The sequence below is a fragment of the Aplidium turbinatum genome, chromosome 15, assembly GCF_918807975.1.
Source record: "Aplidium turbinatum chromosome 15, kaAplTurb1.1, whole genome shotgun sequence".
In the NCBI taxonomy this organism is placed as follows: Eukaryota; Metazoa; Chordata; class Ascidiacea; order Aplousobranchia; family Polyclinidae; genus Aplidium; species Aplidium turbinatum.
In genome coordinates this window covers 12346139-12364935 of record NC_137486.1, presented here as the reverse complement: position 1 = coordinate 12364935, position 18797 = coordinate 12346139, and the positions used below count along the sequence as shown (strand labels likewise).

At 38.6% G+C, this 18797-nt stretch overlaps 1 protein-coding gene across 2 annotated transcripts; it reads left to right on the top strand.

Annotated features, from left to right (window-relative positions):
- The first annotated feature begins 8496 nt into the window (after positions 1-8496).
- On the top strand, positions 8497-18246 carry LOC145784477 (uncharacterized). 2 transcript variants are annotated; one of them, XM_082596300.1, is made up of 17 exons: positions 8497-8831; positions 9031-9163; positions 9531-9653; positions 9869-9973; positions 10964-11049; positions 11515-11619; positions 11967-12087; positions 12275-12455; positions 12858-13016; positions 13417-13603; positions 13945-14056; positions 14267-14365; positions 14822-14915; positions 15459-15547; positions 16265-16369; positions 16701-16877; positions 17287-18246. In XM_082596300.1, the coding sequence occupies exons 1-17, from the start codon at positions 8701-8703 to the stop codon at positions 17434-17436; spliced, it is 2157 nt and encodes a 718-aa protein (XP_082452426.1). In that variant the 5' UTR covers positions 8497-8700; the 3' UTR covers positions 17437-18246. The 2 variants fall into 2 exon arrangements, with proteins under 2 accessions (XP_082452426.1, XP_082452427.1); XM_082596301.1 differs by lacking the exons at positions 8497-8831; positions 9031-9163 and having other exon boundaries at positions 9535-9630.
- Positions 18247-18797: the final 551 nt, after the last annotated feature.

The window sequence follows — 18797 nt, the reverse complement described above, 5'->3', positions numbered from 1 at the left end:
AGAAGTTTGAAATTGTAAGAAAGTGTCATTTTCTGTTTTGCCAATGGAAAGCCAGTTAGATTCAGTCATGCGTGGCAAGGCAGACACATGATTTTAACGTCGCTTTGGTTTGTTGCATTAAAATCGCTTTTTTCTTTTTTCGCAGTTTCCCGTCTACGTATGTAAAGTCTATGGTGTGACAATAGTGATGCAATCTATGCTTATTTCTAGCAACAGTCCATGACGTAAGACGTCAGGTGCAGTAGACAACGGTTCTATGTGACGTTTTTTATGTGACGTTTTTTATGTTGTTCTATGTGACGTTTTTTTATGTGACCTTTTCCTTTTGTTGGTTTTGTTACTGTATTTCTTTTTTACAATATCATTTCTTTTGCGTTCTGACAAAGAAAAATAAATTGAATTGAATTGTTTGATTTAAAAATTGTCCGTCACACGTAGTACGTAATGTCTCCTATGATGTCACTGTACTAAATAGCCTGTAATAATTTGACACAGTCCCCACATCACTCGGTCACGCCCCCAAGCAGTCAAAAGCCTCTAGTCTACAAGAATGCGAAACTGACAGAAATAACGTATCAAGGCTTTGTCAGTCCAAAGATAAAGATTCACAACCAAGCCGACGACAGAGAAATGATCTTCAGCCGCAACCTACCCTTTGTAAGTTAAAATAATACGATTAGGTAGGCATAGTGGAAGTAGGTCAATTAGAAGTAGGTTATATTTCACTGTTCTTACCATTAGTATGCACAAAATTAATAGGTAGCCTACTCGTTGTGTTGATAAACGCAGTGGCGGCTCGTGGTATTTATAGCAGGGGGTGCTGCAACCGGAGGTAGCCTATACGTGAAAGAGCGAGCGCCAAAGGCGCGATGCCAAGGGGTCTAGGGACAAGACCCCCATAAAATTTGACCTTATTTTAGTGGTATTTCATGAATTCTGAGGCTATTTTAGCACTCAATTTCCTGATGTTCAACACGTTTAAATAGGCTGTTTTAGCATGTGACCTTTGGCCTTAACTTATTGTCGTACCGGTAAGTTAACAATGAACCTAGGTAAAATTTAATTTAACAACAATAATGAAAACCTAGTCTAAGCTTTATCTTTTCGTGCAGAAAGTAAAGCACATTAGTCTAACCATGTAACAGCATCAGTCGCAGCCACCTAATATCGTGCTTGAAAACAACAGTATTTGCAACAGTAGCTGGCCTTACCACGTGACCAGCAACTGCAAAATTTGCAGTTCGAAATTGTGGGATTTGAAGCAACCTCAGCCAAAATATGACGTCACAATTTCTCTTTGTTCTTCTTTTATAAGATCGCAACTGCAGGGCTTGCAGTTCAGAGCTGCCAAATACAAAACTTAAAAAATCATAATATTTTTTAAAATCCAGAAATTATGAAACTTCTAGTCAGTAGGATCTATAGAAAAAATGAAAAAAAAACGTGAAATTAATAAAAAAAATAAAATTCTGAAATGTGCAGGGGGTGCTGCAGTTCTGCAGTTTCTATAGACGAGCCGCCACTGGATAAACGTGTGAAGAATCAGCATCGAAGTAATTCGTACTTGCCTCTAAATTTGTGAAATCATTTTTCCGTTTTAAAATGCATCTGGCAACTTTGCAAAAGCTTTTCTTTCACCAAGACTACGAGAACGAGACCTTACGCAGAGCAGAGAAGTAGCAGGGCCAGGGTATGTAGTGACTAGGCTTGGCCGTGTGTGTTTTGCACTTTAGCGTAGTTCTCAGATACACCGTCAATAAACAAAGCCGTATTCTACTATATTTTGTGTAAATAAACTTTTTTTGGTGCTTTCTTGTTACTGCAAGTTAAGGTTGAATTGATTACAGCCCTCGAAATTAGCTTCCATCTACGACGGCAAAAACATTGCCGTCGCCAAATCAACAAACCTTGGATTGCGGCGGCAATTGCCGTATGCTTTAATCAAACGAAATTTTATGCGCTTCTTATTCATCGTGTGTCACACGGCGGTAGCCCAGAGCATCACGCATGCTAGTTTATGCGCTGACAATGCTCTTGTGAACTGTAAAAAGTTTACAACCTTATAAATACTGGCTTAATTGTTACGCAAAAGTTATTCTTTCATCGAATGCTTATTTTTGACCGGTGTTGTTGCGAATATAAAAAGTGGTACAAAATTGGATAAATGGTTCTTCGGCAATAAAGAAAAGTAATGCTTCCGATCATATGGCATCGCGCGTTCATGAACGGGCAGTTTTGCGTCTTCAAGTATTCCAGTGACGACGCGACAACCTCATCCTCCGATGATTCCGATTCTGAGTAGTTCTTTATCCAACAGACTTTGTGTTGCTCGCAGTATCCTAATTGTGTCGAAATTATGTTAGTGTACTGTATACGTAAATCGAGGCAATCTTCTCGCAGGGAGCTATTGATTTGTAATCGGTACCTGATTGAGCAATTAACGTTATTTCATGATTATTTAACGTCGCTAGACGTAGAATTAATGTAAACAAACGTAAATTTCTTATTGGGCATTGTTGTTACGCGATATAACTCGCCGGGAAAATTAAATCGATTAGTGCTGACTCGAACGTTGAATCAACCCAAAATTAACTTACTTTACCCCCCCAATGAGTTATAACGTGAATCACTGTAACAGCGTGCGTATCGCTTCATCGCTACTTTTGGTATTATTACATCACAACAAATCAAACAGTGCGGTCGTGATAGATTATAGGATTATATTTTTCTCTTCTCGTTTTACATGTTTTGGTACAATTTTTTCATAATAAACGTTCACAGCAATTGCCGAGGCAATTGCATCTTTTGCCGTTTGGCCTCGTCAACGTTTTTGCGAAGTAAAAATATGCTAATTTCGAAGACTGTGTAAGTGTTCACAGCAAGTAAAATAGTCTGAAGTGAGGTCTTGGTGTGATGCTTCTGCTGATATAAACTCACGCTGCGAGTAAATCAAACAGGAAGAAATTTTGAACAATTTTTGTCCGAATTAAATGCTCATTTTGCGACGGCATTTTTATTGCCGTAGCAGAATGGCCATTATAACGTTTGCGACGGCATTTACCACGGCATTTGCCGTGTGCCGCCGCTAATTTCGAGGACTGGATTATAAATCATCAGGTAAAGACAGACTGACTGGCGGTATCAGCTGATATTTGGGCTACAGACTAATAGACAAAGATGTACGTATACGCCGCCTACTTGTGGCGTAGAATTTTTGTTTGCGCTAACGCTTGCGGCCACATTTTTTTAGATAATTTGCGCTTGAGGCTACGCCGTAAAGTTTTTGCGTTTTTTAGCGTATAGAGTCAACACATACTTTTTAATGTATTTTTTTCGCTACAACACGCCAATACCTTCCAGCGCTGCAGTTGAAAGAATGTTTTCAACGAGCAAAGACATATTGGAACCAAAACACAGCAAAATGTCAGATGAACTTTCAGATGCTTGTGTTTTTTCGTGGAAATTCAAAATAAAACTTGTTTGTTTCGAGTGGTTTATACCGTGTGAATATTTGGCACCTAGCAAACAAAATTAGTTTATGCTAGTGTATGCGCTGACGCCGCCAACTTTTTTTTACAAGTTACGTTGACTCATACGGCGTCTGGTTTTTTGAACGTTTGCGTTAACGCTGACAGCGTCAATATTTTTTGTATGCGCGTACATCACACTACATCACATCCGCCCCGATAGCTCAATTGGTTAGCGCGTCACTTCTGGAACGAAGAAACTTCAAGATCAAGCGGCGCTGGTTCGACTCTCGGGGTGTGCGCTTGAGCAACGCACGTTAAGGACTGCTCTCCATTCAGCGGCATCTAATGGATGGAATAGTTCCCCGGCAACAAGACTTCAACAATCGGAAACTTCACTCTGTCAATCTCGGTGACCGGGCCTGCGTCAGTGATCCAAAGCCTCTACAAGTATGTGAAACTGCCAGGATTAAGCTCTGCAAGAAGCTTTCCCAGTCCGAGGATAAAGATTCAATCAATCAATCAATCAATAGGTATGCAGGATTAGCTTTAATCTACCATGCCATTTAAAAAGGACCATTCTTAGCCTTTGTTCTTGGTGTGTTAAACCCTGTATCATAATTCCTCAAACTCACTCCCTCACTTCTGGATTGAAGAAGCTTCAAGATCAAGCGGCGCTGGTTCGACTCTCGGGGTGTGCTCTTGAGCACGCATTCTTACGACTGCTCTCCATTCAGCGCATCTAATGGATGGAATAGTTCCCTGGCAACAAGACTTGAACAATCGGAAACTTCACTCTGTCAATCTCGGTGACCGGGCCTGCGTCAGTAATTTGAAGCCTCTACAAGTATGCGAAACTGCCAGGATTAAGCTCTGCAAGAAGCTTTCCCAGTCCGAGGATAAAGATTCAATCAATCTATCTGCTCTGATAGCTCAGTTAATTAAGCACCTGATTTGATTAAGGGTCACTCCATTATAATTCAACAGATTTTTTTCAAAACGTCAACCCACCCTCTTGGAATTTTTTTCTTTTTAAATATGTTGATGTGCATAAAGTTCTGAGTGCAACAAAAAAATTATGAAAATTGATCAACCGGTTGACAAATTACTGGTATGCCATTTTGATTTTTTTTTAACACTTGTGGGTGCTAATGAGTTCTTAAACACAAAAATTTCAGTTGTTGCGCCCCCTGATGATAGAGAGGTGATCAAGTATTTGATTTCACTATTTCCAAAAATGCAAGTGTTTTCTGTGTATTACGGTAGGCTACCAGCACTATCACAAAAAAAGTTATAGCTACTTCTATTTTTTAGGCGGTTGTGAAAAGATGCCCAAAAAGCTTTGTGGGAATGGATATAAAGTAAAAATTTTTTTTGTAAGATAAATTAAAGATGTCTTTTATTACAAAAAAGAAAAAAAAATAGAGGTGTTTTATTATTTTTTGAAATACTGTATTCATGAAGTAAAGTAGGCTACGGTTTTCACAGATATTGTCCATTTCCAACTCTTCTCACAGAAGGGTTTTCACAGACTTTGTCAATTTCCAAACCTTTTTTTTTGCTAAGTTCTATTAACCTAAAAGAATAAAGTTCTGGTTTTCTAACAATACAAAGCCGGCAAGCAATGCTCCCCCATTTCTTATCTAATGTTTAATCATCCTAACGCATAGGCTATAGCAACAGTATATATATACCGTACCATATTGTTAGTTTTGCTGCAAACAAAGTTATCAAATATCAATTAACCTGAGCAAGAAAAACCACTTACAGTTCAGGAAAACCACAACACAATTTCACAAAAACTGTTAAAAATTTATGTACACACAAGCATAGTAAAAATTGCAGCAAATGCTCTCAAAAACATGCCATATTTTTTTAATCACAGCATAAAATCAATTCAAGCGAGAAATTGGTCAATTGTAAGCAGAGGTGGGCATCCGCTACTTTTAAAGTAGCGTACTACCCGCTACCGCTACTTGGACCAAAATAGCGCACGCTACCACTACCAATTTACAAAAGTAGCGCGCTATCCGCTACCTCTACTCGGACCGAAGTAGCGTGGGCTACCGCTACTTGTTCCGCTACTTTTGTCTAAAATGACACTAGAAAATACTCTTCAAGTCCCTAGTGACGCAAAAATGACCTTGAACACGAATGTTATCATTCGTTTACACTGTCAGTTTAACGTCGTTATAGAAAACACATTCTAAGGGAAATTTATTGTTACGCATCTTTCAAAAACACGAGCATTTCAAAATGTGAGTCATTAAGTCCTGCCCACTTTGGCTGAAGCACATCTTTTCCAACAGAGAAGAGTCTCTCCACCGCAGCACTGGAAGGAATAGAGGTGTTGCATTTAATGAACATATGTTTTAACTCGGTATTCGAAAAGCTCAAGGACTTGCTCCTGTCCGAAAAAAAGGCATCCACAATTGCTAGATAATACCAGCAATTACCTTGACCGCAGGATCGCAGATCCACACCAGAAAACGAGATTCCCAAAAGACCGAAACTTTGCAACCAAACTGATTATATAGGCTATGGGCTATATAATATAGCTGCTTGACCACGCCAGTAATGCCAAAAAACCGAGCATTTTTTTCACTTTAAATTAAAAAGTAGCGGCGCTACTGCAGTCGCTACTCTAACTAAAAAGTAGCGCCGCTACTGTTACCGAAAATGTAGCTACTGCCCACCTCTGATTGTAAGTACATATTTTGCTAGCATCTACTCAAACTATTGAAAACTACAATCAGTGAGAACCTCAAGTTCTTCAGCTCCTGTAGTGCGCTTATACTCTTGCGACAGTGTAAAACAATGCAAGCAACAAAATGTGAGCGGAAGAGTTGTAAACTCAAAGCCACTGCAAAAAAAAAATAATGCAAGCAGCATAATAGTCAAATGTGATTAGTAGATTCCTACTCAAGACCACAGCAAAAAACAATAATAGTAACACAACGTTCAGATGTGAGTTGCGGATTCCTATTCAAAAGCACAGCGAAAAAACAAAGCATTCCACAAAGTGTTCAGTTGTAAATAAGAAATATTACACAAGCAACCTTCTATTGTTGGTCAGCTGTCATTAAGGGATAGCTTTCTGCTATGGTTTTTTGTGTGGACTGTAGCACTTTGTATTTCAGACAGGCACTTCTAACTGTTCCAGCTGCTAAAACAAACTCAGGGTGTGGAATTTTGCTGAGAATTTGTGAAGATGGGATCCAGCATATATCTTCTCTTGACGGCCAACAATAAAAAGAAGATAGACCATGTGGATGCAGAAAATTAACGCGTACATTCCCATCGTCAATGTCTTTTTCATCAACCAAGCCAATCCACCATTTGTTATCATAGACACAAGCAATGTATGACGTCAGTGGTATCTCAGCATAAGATATAGCTGGCAAATAAAAAAATCTGTAAATTACAGAGTAGTTTTCATCCAGTGATATGCGCTTGAACTTTAATTGACTCACACCATCTGGAGCGAAATGATGGTATGGCTGTATGCCGGGTACAGTGTTTCCTGTCATAAAACGCTGTGCAAGGGAAGTCCGGATGAAAACAAGGTAATCCTTTGAAATAAAAAAAGCTCTGTTATACCATCAATAGAATCGATGCAAAATTGGTAAATTGATTGAACAGTCAGCAGCTGGTCCTGTGTTGGACGCATCAAGCTTGCCTTCGTTAGTGTCTGTTTGACCATTTCACCAATATCATTGCAAGGAGACTTGTCATCGCTTGTTGCAAAGAAACCCATATTGTATCAATGTCAAAATCTATCTTGTGATAAGTCAAATTCAAAATTTTTTTATTCTGTCCTTGTCCACTGCAGCCATCAGAAAAATACTCCAGGTACCGGTAATGAATGTGGGGAAAATGAAAATAGATGTGATTGATTGCACTTTTCTGCAGAGCATGCACAAAAGTCATGTCATGTGTCGGGTCTTCTGATATGAAGCAAAGGAAAAGAGTTTGCAGTTAGTCGTTAGCATTCTGCATTCATAATCTACATGACAACGGGGTGCAGCACGCACTGATCTTTATTCCAGGGAAAACCTTGAACTTCATCTTGGACAACCAATGAATAGTTTTGTGCTAAGTCTGCAAGAATAATGGCAGTATAAGGTGGAAGGTTTGCTTTTCTAAGCTTTAGGTAATGGGATTGACTTGTGGAAATAAATGAATGTGCAGTAAGTTTGTCGATTTTTGTGGCAACTGCATGAATAAATTCATCTAATTGAGGCTTGACTGCTTTCAATTTGGTTCTATCAGTTGACTCTCATTGTGTAAATGAAATGTCATCGTTTGCTGCAACAATTTTGAGGCTTTGCAGTTTTAAAATCAGATGTTTTTTCCGGGACAGTTGTTGCAGCGATGAACCAAACAATTTTTGTTGGCCAAATCACAAATGACAGATTTCATCATATCTTTGTAGTCCATAAAACAAGCCTGGGCCAACAGTGTGGCATTTTGATGAATTGAGACACAGACAGAATAACTGCCTGGTGCTCCAGCAAAGAAACACCATTTTGGTCTCAATGAACAGAATTTTGACAAACCAATCTTTACATTTTCTATTTTTTTAAAACCAGTGTTCGGACACGAACTGGAGCTGAATAATTATTTCTTCTTATCAAATTAACTAAGTCTTGGGCACAACTATCTTTTGAAACTGCACCAAAAACCTACTTCCACCATGCAAGAGCGATATAAGCATACACACAGTTTTTCATAATATTATTGTTTGCATAGGTGTGTTAACATATTTTTGTTTCTTCACCCACATATAGAACCCTAAGATTTGTCAACACAACATTTGTTTGTTACAAATACAAGTGACGTACATGCCACGGCCAACTAACTATATCAAAAACATATTGATTACTAAAAGCTATTGTTTGTTGCTCAAGGGAATCATCCCATTGGAATCTTCTGAACTGCTCATCTAGGCATAGTACAAATATTTTCTTGATGAGTGTGAATGAGAGACATGATTCATTCCCATCACTGTACTATATTTTACAGCACTTGTAATTGTTTATAAATGTATGTCATTACAAGGCTTATTAATTTTTTAATTATCTTCTCACAAGGCTACTGTTACCTCAATAGAAAAGAAGTGTTTTGCAATTATATCCAACATTAGAAGAACCAGGTGAAATGTGGATACGTCTGAACAGAAGCTTTGTAATACATTTCCCCATTGTTGATTTGTTGCTTTGATCGAACAACAATGGAAAACCATTTGGAACATCTTATTACATGTGCAGTATGCCTTGATCGGTACACTACACCAAAGATCTTGCCTTGCCAACACACATTCTGTATGAAACCGTGTTTGCAGAATCTAATTGTCGATAACACGTGAGTACATTGTAATATATAGGTAAGGTAGCTACTTCTATAATTATGTTTAATCGTACAGTTTGTTAATATAATACAGTTACTGTAAATGTGCTGATGATTTTTATATATTATAGGGTTACAGAAAGGTTTGTACTATTTGTGGCAAAAATGAAGCTATATGGAATGGTTTTGCAAGAAAGTGATATTTCTCTTTCAGCATCAAATGTCCAAGCTGTCGCTCCTCCCACAAGTTACCTCAAAACGGACTGGCTGGCCTTCCCAACAACTTAACAATCATTTCTATTCTTGAACTACCCAGAACCAACCAAAACAAAGAGAAGGGTTGCCAGGTGTGATTATTCAATTTATTTTTATTTTTTGAATTATAAACGTTTTTTCCCATTGTTATAGATATACTATTTAAAAAACAAATTTCGCTTGCGTTTTTCAACACAGAAGTTTCAGTATAATTACCATTTTGTTTGATGTTGCTAGTACAGAACAGCAATGATAGCAAGAATGCGTTCAAGAGTGGTGTTGCTGCATGAATGCAGATATTTATTTTTGTATATCATAATTATTTTGTATTGGGTTATTTCATTTGAAAGATTTATAAAGTGGTTCAGTTTAGTGGTTTTAAGTATTAATACAGTATACAGATACTGCCAGGCAGAGATATCACTTTGTTGAAGTCATGTAGAAAATTTATTCTTTCAGGAATGTTCCAAAGAAGACTGTCAATTACAGAAGTGCTCCCATTGTGAAAAGAAACTTTGCACAGACTGCTCTTCTATACATTCCCAACAGCTTCTTCAAGGTCTCGTTAAATCCATAAATCAAGTTAGTTTTTGTTGGGGTTGTCAGTTGTTGCTCACTTCTTTCATCAACTCATCTGTGGTTAAATAGTTTTTCAGTTAACTTATTTGTTTTTTTTAACCAAAGCTTGTTTTTATTTTTACAAAAAATTGCTTAATTTTGTTTGTTACTTAAATTTCATAAAAACTATTGCAGTAAAATCATTACAAAATAAAATCACATGTCAAGGTTTTATGTAGATTAAAACGGTGCTACCAAAAATTTCCGTAATGATTGGAGACCTTGCTGAAAAACAGAAAAAGTCCTTGTCTTTGGGAAACACTGTGAAATCCGAAGTAACTCAAGTAAGAATTATAATTGATGATTTTAGGTTTTCATGAAATTGTTCACCAAAACCGTTAACAACTAAGTTGGTTGGTAATTACATTCTTATCGAACCTATTGCAACTTTTTTTATTTTGTAAAATTAAAAGAACATATTGAACTTTTAAGCTACTGTAAAATACCTTTGTTTCAAAGCTTGCTATGAAAAAACTTGGCTTTGTTAAGAATGAACTAACAGTAGAACTTGGATAACTCGTCACCCCAGGGGAACAGAAAAAGTGACGACCTACGCGAACTGACGACCAATGCAAACAGCTAAATTTTGCCATTGTTTCGCGTCGCATTAATTTCATGGTGCTCCGCGACCTAATTAAATGTGATAGTGGTAATGTGAGACGAAGAGGAAAGCGAGAAAAGAATTTAATTACGGTACACAATAAAGTACAGTAAATACAGTAATAACACACTTAACAGCTTAACTGAAGAACACAGATATTTTTGACTGCGTTTTGCTTGCAAGTGTCTTGTCAACCAAGTAGTCATGCATTTTTGATAGTGAGCTTGCGAATTCACCAATTCAGCGCTTCTCTTATCGGTAACACAGCACGTGCGCGCACACCCGCAATCGACCAGACCAACATACTCCACGCATGTGCGTCTGGCCCAATAGAGTGTGTGCGTGCACACGTCTTAGCGCAGTAATTTCTTCTCGAAAGAGTCTGTAAATGCCGCGTCAGCATTTGGGTGGATGACAACTTAGACGAATTTTATGTCCCAGGGGAAGAAAAACAGTGACGACATAATCGAATTGACGAATTATGCGATGACCACTTAACCGAACTTGATTGTGTACAAAAGATAGGCATTCTGCCGGGACCTGGCAATCATTGACGACTTGGGCAAACTGACGAGTTTTCCGAAGACGAGTTATCCAATTTCTACTGTAATAGGATTACGGGGCAGCATTGAAGTCTTGCATTTCATGCTTAATCTTGGCGATTGGATTGCAGACAATAGACAGGTGCATCACTGAGCTGAACAATCGACAGAATGTTTTACTGGACGACGTTGACATGTGCATGGTTGCTGAAACCAGGTGAATAAAAGATGTATGCTTTGTAAGACAATTCCCAATGACCGCATAGGAAACAATTGAAAAGCTTATCAGCAAATTAGTGACAAGTTATTTCCAGCCAGGAAATTCGTCCTTTTTAACACTGATTGAACGCCTGTAAGTAGACATTAAAATTTAACACTCACATCAACGTAAAACAAAGAGTTTTCTGGCAGAGTTATAACAAAATATATCTGCACTTTTTTCCAAGCTTTTCTAGAGTTTTGTATGTGGGATAAGCTATAGGTTCAAATGCATGAAATTAGACAGTGCTAATGCTTTGGGAACAACTTTTTGCTTCTTTTTAATGTCTCAAAGCATTGATATCATCAAACGATGTAAAATTAGTCATAGAATGGAGTTCAATTCTGTAGAATTGATTTTTGCACTATCTTTTGTTTATTATGTTTAAAATCTTTGTAGACCAATCTTTTGTTTATTTCGCAGACAACTTGAAGAAGACCAGAATACATTGGAGTTGGAATTTGCCACCCTCAGCAGTCACTGCGAGGACGTTGAGAAAAAGTGTCAATTATTTTCAGATGTCGACAGGTCAGTGTCTGAACAGTTGTGGGAGCCTTGTGTGGTCATGGTTAATGTAGATTTCTTTAATGCATTTTCTGTTGAAACAATTCCGATTTATTGCTGTTTTACGTTACAGTATCAAGGTTTCGTTCATATATAAGAGCGCATCTGCTGTTCATATAACCTTTACAACCATTTCGCTTCATGATTTAACATAAACTTAGTAATACTTTTATTTGCTCGAAATATGCCAATACCTTGTCACACATTTCAATTACCCGCGCTTTTATTAATCATTACGTTGCATCAACGTTTAAAACTCGTACACACGCGTGACACGCACAGGATGCAAGTGATTCGAAAATTATTTGCAGTTCTGGCTCTTTAATGACTCCCAATGAAATCTCCCTCCTCACGAGACAGAGCCAGGAACATCTACGAAACGTCCGAGCCATGGCCTCCAACACGGAAGATACGATGCAGCGGACGATAAAAGTAAGATGCGTGTATTCACCGCTTATCTCAACACTGCTTTAACTTTCAACTTTGAAGCACTTGACTAATAGAAATCTGTCATCGAAAATTCGACTCTGAATCAACACTTCACGTTCTTTGTCCGATATCGAACTCAAAACGCAGCTCAGTCCAAAACCTTCATTACTTAAATAAATAAAATTTCTAGTTCACCAGCGACAAAGAACGCTCTCTGTTGACCTCTGCTACGACCTTTGGAGCGATTTCCTACGCGGTCCCTGCAAGGTTATCGCTCACCCTCGGTGTGGACCCTGAGCTCAATGGGAGGGAAATTGATCGTGCCATGCTAGCACAAAGTGTCCAGCACGGTCGTCGTGCCACCGCTGCCGGTAGATATGTTTATTGTGTTTTTATTACCTTCTAGCATCGAGATAACCTATAATACTGAGCAATGATGGCATTTTTTTCAAATAATTACGTCTTGCTGCCGTTACTAAAATGTGAGATTTCGTGATCCGGTCATGCTTTAAAATAAATCGACGAAATGGAATTTATCAAAGAATTTATATACTCAAAATAACCACCCAAACAAAAAATGTGTGATTTTTACATCGATTCAACGTATACAGACGTTGAATAAATGCAAAATGGCAGATTTTGCCGTCTGGGTATTTAGCATTGTAAGGCTGTCCAGTGTCCACAGTCGAGCATGCAAGTTATTTTAAACCATTCATTGATCTCGTTTTAGGTTCGTAACATCAACAAACATTTGATCTTTCATCTTTTTTCAGACGTCATCGACAGTTACGTTCCGTCATTCTCAACTCCACTACTTGACATCCCCGACACTGCAGTGTCTCCAGCGTTATCTGGTGAGAGTAGCAGCCCCTACGGAAGCCTGGATTCAACATCTGGATCTTCCCAGGCCCTCAATAACATGCCAAGACTAGGTAGTAAAATGAACGAAAGAATCTGCTTACTTTCTATTCAAACCGAATCACTATACTGCAGTAATCAATAGTCCTGTATTATGTGTAACATATATTGTGCTGCAGCCGATTCTTGACTGCAACTACCCAGTCTAATGCCGGGGGTTTATGCATCTTTGCACACACACACATACCTAGGAACCATTATCATCCAACCATATAGCAATTTTGCTTACTGGGCAAGCACTGCTATGCAGTTCTCCTGGTACGCAATAATATACATAATAATGGCATTCCAAGCAATTGACTTTGTCCAAATACAATCCTTGTAACTTCCTTTATGATCTCACCAAACTTCAACTGCAATCGCTGATATGTGGGTCATCAAACGTAGTATCAACGTTACGACCAAATATTCTAGGTGTATCCGTCAACCCGCCACGACGGAGACGGGCAAGTCGTCCGTCAAACCTCAGTGAGAGTTCAGAACGAGGCGGCTCTTACATGATGCTGTCTTCCATGAGGTCACCATCTTTGACTAGGTCGGACAATGCTATTTCCTTCCGTCAGTTGCGTTTGCAGTATAGAGATAAAGGCCCGGTGAAAAGGTATGCTGGCTTCGCAGTCTGTTACCTGATATATATTTAATTCATAGCCACTTTAGACAGACAAAACAAAGTAACTTCAACGGGTTTCACTTGTTAATATGTTAAACCCGTTAAAGTTACTTTGTTCTTTCTGTTCTACCAAAGCTTTATCATTTAATTCATGGTTAACAAATCAGATTTAGTCATATCAGATTCAACATCTGCAGACGTTGAATCCATGTAAAAAAGACTGGTTTGCTAAATGCTGTCTGGGATACCAGCATTGACGTTTTGATGATTTTTTGCTTTGCAAGTGCAAAGTGCAACCGACCGCATTTTTCACTTCAACGCCTTCTCCACAGATGGTTCTGCAAGAAAGGCAGCGACATCGGTTATCTCAATTGGCCACGCGGTGTCGCTGTGACGCCAACCGACAACATTGTAGTTGCTGACAGCAGCAACCACCGAGTCCACGTACGTCCATTGCCAGACAGCAAAATCCGTCATTTTTACATGGATTCAATGTCTGCAGACGTTGAATCGATGTAAAAATGACAGATTTTGCTGTCTGGGTTGCATTCAAGTTTATTTTTACTTCGTTTGTTTGTTTTTTCATTGGTGTTTTCAGCAACTTTCGTTGAATCCAACGTCGTTTTTATGCAATCTTGACATCGATACTTTCAGGTATTTAACGCCTTTGGGGCACCGGCGCTGACGTTCGGAGGGTACGGGACAGAGGAGGGGCACTTTGATTGTCTGGCTGGCGTCCATGTCACTTCCCAGGTATCGGGTTCATCGTTCCTATCAAGTATCGTCATTGGTTCGCCTTTCAGTCCGTTTTGTCATTTACTGTTGTGGCAGTGTGTTACATTTTTTTAAGCCTAAGATTCTTTTTGTTGTTGTTGTTGTAATAGAGTTTATTAGTACTGTTCGTATCAGGAGAATTTCGTTTTTTCTTTAATTTTCTTGTCTTATGTCGTTTCAATTTGAACTGTGGTTTACAATGTAAAATTTTGATTCAAAAACATAAATTCGTTTAGAACAGCTTGCATATTGCCGCTATCGAGCTAACGATTTGGCCGATTTGCTCCACATTACTTTCAAAATTAAATTAAATTCTTTCAAAATTACAAGTTTTTTAATAACGGCATTGCTCCATTTACAACAACAGTGTTAATTTTACTTTTTTTGGGGGATGTCCAAATCTCCCCTCAACTGAATCTCCCTTCTTCCTTTAAGGGCTGGATTATCGTCGCTGACCGGTACAATCATCGCATACAGATTTTCGACAGCATGGGGAGATTCATAAGAATGTTCGGCCAAGAAGGTTCCGGTGAGTTTTATTTAACTTTCCTTGTTTAACCTTAAACTTGCTACTACCTATCTTGATTAATCTACCATGTAACATATCTTGTTGTTACACAAAACAGACAAATCAGTCTTTTTGCATTAATTCAACGTCTCTGGATGTTCAATTACTTCAAAAAGAATTATTTTTTTTGGCTCTCGCTCCTTCTTTATCTATCCATTTTGCTGCCTGTTCTTCATCCCTAAACATCAGATTTGAATGTGAGTAAGTTATTTGTAATTGATGCGTCTGAGGCGAAGTAGAAAGTACCAGCTACACTGCTACAGTATACGATATACCAGGACTCCAATAAACAACTAAAAGTGACAATACCTTGTAGGGTTAAAAATGTGCATCTTGGTTTGGCTGGTGAGGCACTTGTATAACTAGTCTGTAGTAGGCAAGGCCTCATATCCCCCCCAAAAAAGGATCACAAAGATAAACAGCAAACACCATCAAAGATGTATTCAGTTTGAGAGATAGGAAGAAATGTAATGTTGCATGTTATACTACTTGTCGATGTTACAGGTGAAGGCGACTTGAGTTACCCCTGGGGCGTTGCTACAGACAACGGGGGTTTTGTGTACGTCTGTGACAAAGACAATCATCGTATCCAGGTAAGTCAACGTAAACTGACTTTCTAGAAAAAAGCATAAAAAAAACGTTGCAAAACTGCCATAGAAATGCAGTAAAAATATAATATCATACTGTTTTTTTGACTTTGTGTTAAAAGCACCAGGTATGTATACAACAAGCGCTGATGTCAGAAGTTATGAGGTTAAACTCTTTGAAGGTTGAGTTAGTCATATAGTAAGAAGCTTTTTTATTGGAATCAACCAACATTTGTATGGAAGCTGTCATAGCCGATTAAGTGACTGATTACTAATCAGGGATTAACCTCACAGCAGACAGAAAGCTGTGAAAACTGTGTAACAATTATTTAGAAATTTTATCCGCTTGTGGCGAAGTGTCAGACGACTGCATAATCGAGTGGTGAGAGCTCTGGTGTGACACTCGAAAGGTTGCCTGTTCGACACCACTCAAGAACATACAGGCATGCTTGAGGGTGAACACGAAGATTGGCTTCCTTGCCTTCTCGTCCACTTAATCCAAATCTTCAACACCGGGCGAAAACCTGACAAAGAAAGATAAAATAAACGAGAAAGCAAAGAACAGATCTTTGTGCCCATCTTCAAGCCTGGCGTGTTATTTGCGAAGACTCAGCCCCATGCTCACGCTGGGTGTCGAACCAAGAAACCTTGTATCGTCGATCAGACTCTCGTCACTTAAGCGAATATTTGCTGTCAGTATAACCACGCACTTGTCATCTGAAGGTGTTTACACTGGACGGGCAGTTCATACGAAAGTTTGGTCGGATCGGAGTTTACGACGGCCAGTTTGACAGCCCGCAGTACCTCGCGGTAACACAAGACAGCAAGGTGATTTGAAAACACTTGTTCTTGTGTCAATCGAACTTTAACAACTGACTAATATTCTGCTGCAGTAGCTTTTACTCAGTCTGAAAACTTATCTGAGAGCGATTATTAATTTTCAAAAGGGGCGCTTACAAAGAAAGTTAATGTCTAATAAAATCAGTGGTTTGTACTATTTAATGGCAAAACCAAGTAGCAAAGGCAGTGAAAAAATGTGTTTGCGTCCCCCCTCCCCCTAGAAGTATGGTACCCCCACCAGTTTAAAAACCATTGTCGCAATGTGTGTAGTTAAAATTCAAAAATACCCAATCCATTTTACGACTGCATCCCGCTTCAGGTGATCGTCAGCGACAGTGGAAATCACAGAATTCAAGTGTTCGACAAATATGGAAGGTTCCAGTACAAGTTTGGCCGAGAAGGTTCCGCCCACGGCCAGCTCAAGTATCCTCGCGGCATAGCACTGGACACCAACGGTAACATAGTCGTTGGCGACAGTGGGAATAATCGTCTCCAGGTTCGTGCTTTCAATGAAGCTCTGGTCACGTTCGTTTCTTACAAAATGTCAGAGAATATTAGCAAAATAGTTTAGCGCTCATTCAACTTCACGTTCTCAATTCAATGACATTTTTTTCTTCCTTTGTTAGAAATACCTTGAACGTTTTGCAGTAAGTCTATCTCCTGCATGAGTCTTATGATTTAACTTTTTGTGATGTCGAAAATTAGAGAGCCAAAAATGCGTTGTGAGAGCTGGAGTCCACAATTTGCTTTGTTGTAATTTTAGTTCTACTGCGCTAAATCTATTCAAAGCAAGAAGCAAAAATGTGGTTTGCTGAGACGGTACGTGAAAACCCATCGGGAGTTCATCTAACCCTGCAGTTCTACCAAGTTCCATGTAACATTTCTGAAAAAAAACTCTTTTTCAGGTCTTTTCTCAAGATGGAACCTACGTCACTGGGTTTGGGTCGTGGGGCTCAGCCCCAGGGCAGATGAAAGGGATTGAAGGGGTTGCGTTGCTTAGCAACAACGACATCGTCCTGAGCGATCGAGAAAACCATCGGATGCAGGTATTCTAGAAACTTCCAAAGGAGCCATCCAAGGTTCAATTTGAGGAGGAGTGGTACCGCAGGAGAAATACCCGAGTAGAACTTTTGTGCTTTTTTTCTCGAAGCTAACGACGACGTACAAACGCACAATAACATTGAAGCAACGTGCCACTTTGTGCTAAACTGTCAATTTTGGCAATCATTGCATTACACCACCTGTGTTTTATATGTCAGCTCAACGTCAAAAATGTATCTTTTTAGCTGAAAAATATTACATATCTTTAGAATGCCTTACCTCAGCACTGTATATTTCATCTCGGCAACGTTGCCATTGTGCAACATCTAACGACGTTAAAACGATATAACAATAAAAAAGGTGATTCTATTTGCTTGGCATTCGTTACCACTGTCCATTTTGCTTATGTAATATGTATTCATTATCTGCTTCAGCCTTCCACACATCAACGTACAAATACACGAGGAAAATAAAAATAAACAACCTTTTTCGAAGCATTTGATGACGCTCAGTGTTGACTTGATAATCACTCATCGAATATTCTGGATATTTTGACAACAAGACAATTTTGACAACTTTCGTAGCAATTCTGAGCTAGTTCATCGCTCAATGCAAAGTGCCAAGTCGGGTGTAGGCTATGTTTAACAGGTCGCTCTTTTGTTTGTGTTTTCACTTTCTTTTTGTATTGTTGACATAACTGCAATTGTACGTCATTGTGATAACAGTCCGTTTGTAACGCAATATGTTTTCACCTTTTTCAGATTTATTTGCACTGTTTATTTTTTTGCCAATGCTTCATTTGAATATAAAAATTATAAGTTCTTTGTCACGCAGTTCTTTGTCAAAGATACGAAGCGCAGCACTTGAACCGAAGAGAATCTAAATAATGCTGTTTGATTGGTATTATGATTTGTTTTATGTCTATTGTCTGAGATAAATTAGCATTATGAATGCTTACCCAGATAACAAGAAGATAACATTATTTTAGCCACACTGTGGTTTTGCAAGTAGTGCAAACTAAAATTCCTCTTGAAATTTTGGAATTGCAATCAGGGGACTTTGATACTATTTTCCTTTGTCGAAACGAACTTTTAATAAAAAATGAATTCAGAACGAAATTCGTTACATTCAAAACAAAAGTTGTGTAACACTTCAATACTTGGTATTTAAGAGTCTTTCGACGATTCTCATGCGTTTTGCTCTTATTTCGAAAGTGAGACTAAAGTTTGCCTCTAAAGAAATAACACATTTCGAAATATTTTTTATGAACAACTTCAATGGCAGTTAGCTTCTTTAAGCTGATCATGATCTGGATGTTTGTTGCAAATTGAAAGCTTAGTTCGCCAGGCTATAGACCTAGTGGCTTTCCAATTGC